The sequence below is a fragment of the Aptenodytes forsteri genome, unplaced genomic scaffold (genome assembly GCF_000699145.1).
Source record: "Aptenodytes forsteri isolate BGI_AS27 unplaced genomic scaffold, ASM69914v1 Scaffold320, whole genome shotgun sequence".
In the NCBI taxonomy this organism is placed as follows: domain Eukaryota; kingdom Metazoa; phylum Chordata; class Aves; order Sphenisciformes; family Spheniscidae; genus Aptenodytes; species Aptenodytes forsteri.
In genome coordinates this window covers 160,708-170,027 of record NW_008794890.1, presented here as the reverse complement: position 1 = coordinate 170,027, position 9,320 = coordinate 160,708, and the positions used below count along the sequence as shown (strand labels likewise).

Here is a 9,320-nt window from a genome sequence, read left to right as displayed (position 1 = left end):
ACCCGGGCGGGGGGTCTCCGGCCCCACCCCGCTCCCAGCAGGGCCAACGCCTTAGCTGCCGCCGGTCGCTAGGGGCCGTGTGCGGGCAAGTCGGGGCGTCCCCGGGGTTGGGGATCCTCCACCGCTCGCGGCCCCTTCCCAGGGACACCCCGCTCGCACGGGGACGGGCTGTTTCCTTGGGGCCGGCCGGGGTTTCCCGTGCTGCAGCTTGTGCCGGTGCCTCTGGGGCTCTCGCTGTGCCCCTCCGAGCAGAGGAAATCACAGTTGGATATTAGGAAAAGGTGTTTCCGCATGAGGGTCAGGGCCCCGAGCGGTGGGGGAATCTGGATCTTTGGAGATATTTGAGCTTGGACTGGACAAGGCCCTGCACAGCCTGCTCTAGTTTGACTCAGTTTTGGGTGGAGAGTTGGCCCGAGGCTTGCAGAGATCCGTTCCAGCCTAAACGATTCAATGATTTTGGCAAACCAAAAGTGTGTCTATATGCTTGATATTCTGCGTCTCTACAGGGTGTCACATTAAACTTTGTACTTGCGTGATGCCTCAACCAGACTCTTAATTCTGACGCCATCATCTAAGTAACTTCACAGAATTTGGTTCTTGTCTGTTAATAAAATGGGCAGTAGAAGTTTCCCTAAACTTGGAAAAAACTGCTTTTGAATAACTTCAGAAGCAGCAGCGTGGGTGGGCTGCTGAAGCCAGCAATTTCAGCTGTGTCTGCAGTACACGAACCAGCGCTTCTTGCAACGACTCTAACTTTTCCACCACCGGTGTGGTTTTGAGATTGAAAAATCCTCTGCTGGCTCACCTACATTTAAGGTAGGGTTTGTACCAGTATAGTTAAATCAGGCACAATAACGAGTATCTCTGTTTTGCTTGCTTCCTCCCCTCACATGTATTTCTTTGTTCCAGTCAAGTATTTTAGCATACCCTGCAGACTTATAATGTAGTCAGGAAATGTTGTTTGTGTGGGTATATTTTCATTTGCAGCAGTAAAATAATAACTTACCGCCTTTGTTTCTGCGTCCCACGGAGCTTGTAGCCTCAGGTGGGAGTATGAGCGAGTTCCGCATTCACCACGATGTCAATGAGTTGCTCAGCCTGCTGCGCGTTCACGGCGGGGAAGGAGCCGAAGTCTACATCGATCTTCTGCAGAAGAATCGAACGCCTTACGTCACCACGACTGTCTCTGCGCACAGCGCGAAGGTAAGTCTCGACATACTGTAATCACAGCTGAGATGTGTTTCAGACCTTATGGGGGGGGGGGGCGGCCGGCAGGACCCCTGAGGCGGCATGCTTCCTTTGCAATCGTTGATAGAGATTCCATCGGCTCTGAGAGCACAGTCCTCCCTAAGGAGAAATTCAAGATAAACATTCCTCAGTGTGATTTCTCTTGGCCAGTGATGTGAACTACCTTTTCCATACTCTACTATTCTGTGAGATAACTTGACTTCTGTGGGTGCGGAGCTGGACACGTGTTGGGAGGGGTAGTGGCTGTACCAAGTTTTTCTGAGAATAACGGTGAAATCGTGTTGGCATTGGTAAAAAAAATGGGGTAATCTGCTCTGGAATCTCAGTTTAGGGTACAAAGTAGAAAGATTATATCAGGAAAAAGGTAAAATCCTTGCATCTTGGAGAGATTGGTGAAAGAACATGAGAAGGATTGTTAGAACGGGGTGGGAGTTCAAAAAAGGAGCTGATTTTGTGCCTGTGATGGTTGTTTCAAATTTGAATTAGAGGGGTTGTCCTCTGAAGGAGTAAAATGAAAAAGAGTAACTGTGTGAAATGCGATTATATGAACAATAGTTGACTTTTTTTCTGAATATCTCCCAGGTATTAGGGATTAAAGCCTGACACTCTCATGACCGGGTATACTTCTGTGGCCATAATACTGGTTTTCATTGTCGTTTTTAAAAGCAATCCATCAGTCAAGCTATAAGTGCTAGAAAATTGCCAACTCTGTCTGAAAGTTCAGATCTTTGTAGCTTGAACTGCATGTTTTCTCTAATTCCAGTCTTAAGCATCATTTATACTGACAGCTACAGTTCATTGACTTGTAGAAAGATTTAAGTAGGAGGCACAGCTGGAGATCTGCAGTCCAACCCCTTGCTTGCAGCAGGGCCAGCATCACAGCTACAGCAGACTGCTTAGCTGCCTTTGAAGATCTCCAGGAGATTCCTCCATCGCTCTGGCCGTGTCCCAGGGTCACCTCTCTCTCCAGAAAGGACTGTTTCCCTAGGTCCAGTTGGGATTTTCCATGTCGCAATTTGTGGCAGTGCCTGTGGTGCTTTTGCTGTGCCCCTCGAAGCAGGGTCTGTTACCCCTTTGGGCAATGGGCAGTATGCCTCACCGTCTCCATCGCTCTGCACTGGGCTCAGTCCAGTTTGTTGATGTTTCTCTTGCTAGTGGAGCCCCCAAAGTGGACCCAGTGTCCAGATGTGGCTTCATCAGTTCCAGAATCCGTTAATAAACCTGCTGATACAAAATTATATTGCTTCAGACTGAGCATGTGCAAAGCGAGCCCTGCTACAGATCTTGTGCTTACCTTCATCTTTTCTCTCCTGCAGTCCCTTCTCCATCACCTGAAGTGCCAGGACCCTCACTCTCTTCCAGCATAATTGTTAGTAGGAGACCAATGCTGCAGCATTCAGTCCAAAACCCATTCCCTGAAGTACTTCAGTGGCAGCCGCAGCCGGCACCTTGTCTCCATCTTTGCACGATGCTCCTCTTTTGAATGCTGTGATAATAATATACATTAAACATTTAATATTAATGTGGTGTTTTACAGGTAAAAATAGCAGAGTTTTCTCGAACTCCTGAAGATTTTTTAAAGAAGTACGATGAGCTGAAATCTAAAAATACAAGACATCTAGATTCTTTAGTTTATCTACTGTCAAAACTCACAGAAGACAAAGAGGTTTGTTTCTCCTTTAGAACTGGATATGTTGTAAGTATTCAGCAGTAGCAACAATGCAATGATTTTAAGTACAGGATGCTTTCTGATGACAGTGTTCAGCGAAATGCGTTGAAATCAACAGATAATCAGTTCTAGCATTTACTTAATTATTAAAGCACTACTGAGAATTACACTCCTCTTGATATAAACCACTAAGACACAGGAAACTGGGACAGAAAGACCTGTGGTCTGATTCAGCACAACCGTCTTACGGTCATACGTTTTCTGCTTTAGTGTGTGCTGACCAGCGTTCACAACATTTTTTCTTTTTTGTGTATGTACAGACACTCCAGTATTTGCAACAAAATGCTAAAGAAAGGGCAGAACTTGCAGCAAATGCAGCAACCAGTGGCAGCACAAATTTTTCCATTCCCTCGTCTACTTCCAAGATATCTCTACAGGAGCTCGAGGAGCTACGCAAGCAGCTGGGCAGTGTCACAGCCAACTCCAGTGTACAGCAGGTACTGTCTTTTCCCAAGCTTTGGGTACAAAATCTTTTCCTTCTGCTCATGTGTATAGCTGTGCTCTTAACTTTTATCATCTGGTGGAATTATAAATGTTCCTATCTGTGCAGACAATCTAAATTATCTCTCAACATTTATTTGTCAGATTATATTAAATCTTTGTGCTGTCCTTAATAAAAATGGCCTTTTTCTATTTAAGTCAGTTAAGGTAAGTCAAGTTTAGGCCACAACAGTTCTAATTGGCGGGGGTTAATGTAATTTCATTTTCCCATTTCAAATGACTGCTTTAAGCTGTGCTGACGTTTTCTTTTCTGCCTGTGGCAGTGCTTGCTCAGGAGCTCAGCAGCCATTGTGGCGTGTCCCCATCTCCCTTCCTAGGAGTTCTGCTCTCTCAGATAATGTGGGTACAATGCCTCACATAATCATTCCCCAAGTGGACACAGCCATTCCCTCTACTTAGCTATTTGAGCTCCTGCAATAAATGCTGCAAAGTGATCCCAAAGACAAAAAGGAAGAAAAAAACCTACTGTAGAAGTAAAATGTATCATTGCAAGACACAGGCTTAGAAAACAGTTAAGCAAGCATTTCATTATCAGTAGGCCAGGAGGTAGGAAGTGCAAAAGGGCAATTATTACTTAAAATCGCAACTTCTATTTCCTATAATCATTTGTATAAATAACCATACTGTGATGGGTTGACCTTGGGTAGCCACTCTATCACTTCTCCTGCTCAACAGGATGGGGGGGAGAAAAATACGACGAAAAGCTTGTGGGTCAAGATAAGGGCATTCTGGCTGCGGAAGGCAGAGGAGCAGCTGTGTATGGACAGTTATTTGGACAGAGGTGAAAGAGTGATAAGGTCTGTAGTGAGTGAGCAACTAGGCAATATGTGCAAATGCTTCCATTTAAAATTTTGCAGCTTACCTTTGTCCCAGAGGTTTGTTTCTGTTCTGCCTTCTGATGACTGGTCAATAAAATCTAACAGGGGACAAGCCTCCAGACTCTGCATGTGACTGTTTCTGAGGATGCTGGCCTGTTTGTGAATGCTCAGAAATCACACACTGGGGTCTTCTCTGTCTGCAGTCTCTGTTGTGGCAGTCCTGCACCCTCGCTCAGTGGAGGCATATTGATGTCTTGTTAGTGCACGGGGTCTGTCTGTATTGGTGTGGTGTGTGCTTCACTCAGCTGCTCACTCTGCGGCACTGCTGGCCCTGTCTTGGCCATGTGGCAGCATTCATATTCATGATGCATCCTACTAACCTTTGCTGTTGAGCTCTCTAGCCGTGGCTGTATATGGTTTATTGCCTGTGCTAGCTCCTCAGCAGATATGCAGTTGCTTTTCAGTCTGTGAAGATCTTTCTGTGGCAGTGGCTGAGCAGAGCTAACTCCTTCCAGGGAACACCCTCCTGTCCCTGATGAAGATGATGACAGTAGATGATGCATCTGCTACCAAGTGGGGAGTTTGCTGTGGTGGTCAGATCACTTCAGGCCATCAGTGGCTAGAGGAGTAGACCCTCCATGTTCAATGTTTTGGGACACCCGATTGGTCTCTCAGCTTGAAGAGCTGCATGTGATGATGGAGAGTTCAAATCCTAAACAGAGAAAGTCCAACCCCCTCCCCCTGTCAGGCAGTGATGAAACCAGCCTTGTTCCACATACACTGTGAAATATGTGTCTGCACAGACTGAAATACATGCCTGACTCATCCAAATCTTTCACAGATGATCTGAGTCAAGTGGTTGATTTAGATCATGAAGGTAAGATGTATTTCCAGTAAGGTAACTGATCTTTTTAATAGGATTTATGTGCAGACTTGCTAAAAGAGGAAAGAAGAGTAAGTGGTGTTCTCTGGGATGTGCAGTTCACAACCAAAGGAATTGAAATGGCAATGCAAGCCAATTAAAAAGATTTGTGCCTCCCTGCTGCTCCATTTATACCTTGTTCAGACTTAAAGAGCTGAAACTCTGCTAAAAGGCTCTAACGGGCAGGTGCTCGGGGCCATTGAGTTAGTAGGGCTGTATCCACACACCTAGCTGAAATCTGTTGACCCAGAGTTTCCGCTAGAGCCACTTCCCAAGAGGACTGTCAAGTAGTCATAATAATCGCAATTGATTTACTTCTCCATCTCTCTTCTAGAAGCCAGGTTGTGCACTGGCACAAGCCCTGGAGTGATCCTTCACACTATCAATGGACGTGAGGGACTCACTTGAGCAACTCTATTTGTGATCCTTGTGTCACCATCTTCCTTCACCGGGCATGGAGGATAGCTGCCAGTGTTTCCACAGATTTGTTGTGGCACCGGTGGGAGGAACCGCTGGGGTTGTCCAGTCCAGCTTCCCTCTCACAGAAGGACTGTCACCCACACTAGATCAGGGCAGCTGTCGTTTTGCCCATCTGAGTCCTGCAGCCCCCAGGAGGGAGATACCCCACCTCCCTGCTGACCCACTACAGCTGCTCCCCCTCTTCAGGAAGAAGTGTCTCTTCCTACCTGATCTCAATATCCCAAGAGGCAGCTTGCGTCTGTGGCTGCCTGAACCTCCTGCCACCGCTGAGAGGAGCTTGGCTTTACCCATCATCTTGGTACTTGTCCTTCCTGTAGTTGCAGGCTGCTCTTAGGCGTTCTGTTGGCCAGACCCAGCAAAGCCCAGCTGTACCCACCACTCCTCCTTGGTCGTGTGTTGTAGGTCCAGTGTACGCCCACTGCTGCCCAACTTCCCTGGCACCAGGGCTGTAGTGCAGGGAGCCCTTTGGCACAGTTGGCATTCATTGAGCACGAAGATGAGCTCTTTCTCTCCCTCAATGGATGTGGCACTGTCATTGCTTAAGATACCAGATGCAGGTTCATCAGCGTGACAGTGGCAAACTGCCACCCTATCCCATGGGCTTTTAAGTGCCAGGCTGACACCTGAGGGCCACATTTTCAGTCCTGGGAGTTTTATCCAGGCTGTCATTGAAGCCTATAATGACAACGATCTAAATTTTAAGTTGCAGAGAGAAGGTAATTCATGCCCCTGAGACACATGCTTTGTCACCGGTGCCAGAAGTGCTGTGCCATCTGCCCTGTGATTACTTGGCACTGTTAGAGAGATCATCCAGTGATCTTACAGTGATTGGAGTTGCTGCTTGGATCAGTTTTGGCCCAAGAATCATCAAGATAGTAAAACTTACATGTTCCCTTTCAGGCTGCTCTGTCCTTTATAGCCAAAACTGTCAACTTTTTTGAATTCTGCCAGTTAACAGGTTCACACTAGAACTGATTGAACTCCAACAGAAACTCCCTGCCTCTTGTCATCCCAGAGAATCACTTGTGAAGAAGAACCAGTCCCTCGATGAAGAAGGTTCTGCGTTTGTTTCAGAGGTTCTGGCTGCTCCTTTTCACAATCACTATAAGGAATAGGCCTCAGTCCCTGCCTTTTTGTTAGGGATGGATGCCACAGCCCACACCCGTACTCCAGGCATGCCCCAACCCATAGGCTGTGAGCTCACAGGGACAGAGGTGCCTGCATGCTCCCTCACAGTGCCATGAGCTCATCTCATTTCAGGGACTTCCCTCAGGCACTGGGAGCTATTTGGCTTGTTCTTGTATAGTATGGAAGTAGGCAATTTTACAATAGGTATTTTCCAGGGCCAAGAAGGAAAGGAGACTGCTAGATGGGTAAGGAATTAGCTGGATGGCTGCATCCAAAGAGTTACAGTCAATGGCTCAATGTCCAAACGGAAACCAGTAACGAGTGGTGTCCCTCAAGGGTCCATATTGGGACCAATACTATTTAATATCTTCATCAATGACATACCTAGTAGGATCGAGTGCACCCTCAGCAAGTTTGCAGATGACACCAAGCTGAGTGGTGCAGTTGATACACTGGAGGGAAGGGATGCCATCCAGAGGGACCTGGGCAGGCTGGAGGAGTGGGCCCATGTGAACCTCATGATGTTCAGCAAGGCCAAGTGCAAGGTCCTGCACCTGGGTTGGGGCAGTCCCCACTCTCAGTACAGACTGGGGGATGAATGGATGGAGAACAACCCTGTGAAGAAGGACTTGGGGGTACTGGTGAAAAAAAAATTGGACATGACCTGGCAATGTGCGCTTGCAGACCAGAAAGCCAACTGTATCCTGGGCTGCATCACAAGAAGCGTGGCCAACAGGTCAAGGGAGGTGATTCTCTCCCTTTACTCCGTCCTCATGAGACCCCACCTGGAGTACTGCATCCAGCTCTGGGGTCCCCAGTGCAAGAAAGACATGGACCTGTTGGAGGGGGTCCAGAGGAGGCCATGAAAATGATCCGAGGGCTGGAACGCCTCTCCTGTAGAGAGAGGCTGAGAGAGTTAGGTTTGTTCAGCCTGGAGAAGAGAAGGCTCTGAGGAGACCTTACTGCGGCCTTTCAATATAGAAAGGGGGCTTATAAGAAAGATGGAGTTAAACTTTTTAGCAGGGTCTGTAGTGACAGGACAAGAGGCAACGGTTTTAAACAGAAAGAGGGTGGGTTTAGATGGGATGCTCCATCCCTGGCAGTGTTCAAGGTCAGGTTGGACGGGGCTTCGAGCAACCTGATCTAGTAAAAGATGTCCCTGCCCATGGCAGGGGAGTTGGACTGGATGATCTTTAAAGGTCCCTTCCAACCCAAACCATTCTATGAGTCTATGATCTGATTTCATTTTGGGAGTTGGAGACAGGAATTACTTCATGTCTCTGAATTTCCAAGGTGTAACTTTTCACGTAGTCCATCTCACTGAACTAGCTCTATTTTAAAGTACTTTCTTCCATCTACATGTGCTGTTGAGACCTTAACCTGGCTCTGTTAGGTTGTATAGTCTCCCATACTTAGCGCAATGCCTCAGAAGCTTTTGGACTTAGATACTTTCTTAGTCTGCTCTCTCATAAGTATGCATGGTTCATGGAGATATTGTGATGGTAAGGTCCATGGTTTGTAGAGCTTTTCTTCCAACTCGTTCCTCCCTGCCGTTTGGAAAGATGTAATGATGGCTGCCCTTCTCCTAAGCAGAAACTTGTTCCTACAGCCATATTGCATAGGGCCAGTACTACTGGGAGACCTTCCATTCCAGGTCTTCCTTTAATGGCCTGGAGCTCAAGATGATACAGAAAGTGCACATGATGTTTTGATCTTTTAGCCAATGTCTGTGTGTCCAGATCGTGACGGACAAGTAAACTACTATATACTACTTCAAGAGAGGAGTATTTTCTCACTGTATGGGTTTAAGATTTATGAAGGAGTTCAGGTTGTTTACCCATGTGAAGGACTTCAGTCCTCACTGAGATCTGCAATTTTGTGTGAAGTCTAGTCATCCTTTGAATTGCTGGCAGCTTACTTGATGCTTCATCCTTCTTCATACCCTCCTATGAGAGTTCTGTTTCTGTTAGGGGAGCAGAGGAAATTGAGGTCCTTCTAGCAGATCACCCATATACAGTATAAGTAGGAATGTAGTGTTGCTTTGGGGTGCCTGTCTGACCTGAGGACATTGTACCAGTGTTATGCCAGCAGCGAGGCTGCAGCAAACATGCCCAGAACTGGTGCTGCTTGGAGGAGTGGTCCCACAGCTGATGCTTTTTTGAAGGATTTCAACACCCAGCACTGGGCAGCTCTGAGAATATGAAAAATGGCCGGGGCCAGCCGTAGTGTGCATCAACTACCCCTTACATGTAAGACCACCATTCTTTAAGATGCAAAGCTCACACGTACATTTGCTTCCTTCCCAAGTTCCTCTCTCCTCTGAGACCTCCTATGAGAGGAAAGTAAAATGACCCTGTTCATATCCCATTTCACATACACATCTGTGGAGCTTAAGAAATGGCATTCATAAGCATGTGCCCTGTGTTTGTGCGCTTGGGGCTCTAAGTGTTCATGGAGGTTGTACATCTCTCAGGGCTCTCCAGCTGATAATTAA

At 47.0% G+C, this 9,320-nt stretch overlaps 2 protein-coding genes across 3 annotated transcripts in view; one reads left to right on the top strand and one right to left on the bottom strand.

Annotated features, from left to right (window-relative positions):
* Positions 1 to 568, bottom strand: part of ZNF511 (zinc finger protein 511) — a 6,477-nt gene extending 5,909 nt beyond the window's left edge. The window contains 1 exon segment of the mRNA XM_009275094.1: positions 529 to 568. Coding sequence (XP_009273369.1) covers positions 529 to 568 — 40 coding nt within the window.
* Positions 569 to 1,037: 469 nt separating this feature from the next.
* The window catches only part of TUBGCP2 (tubulin gamma complex associated protein 2), a 39,466-nt gene continuing 31,183 nt past the window's right edge, over positions 1,038 to 9,320 (top strand). Inside the window, exons 1-3 of one of the 2 annotated variants that reach the window (XM_009275063.2) lie at positions 1,038 to 1,203; positions 2,786 to 2,914; positions 3,238 to 3,414. In XM_009275063.2, coding sequence (XP_009273338.1) covers positions 1,054 to 1,203; positions 2,786 to 2,914; positions 3,238 to 3,414 — 456 coding nt within the window. In that variant the 5' untranslated portion in view covers positions 1,038 to 1,053. The remainder of the gene's footprint in view (positions 1,204 to 2,785; positions 2,915 to 3,237; positions 3,415 to 9,320) is intronic. The other variant, XM_009275061.2, reaches the window with a different exon arrangement.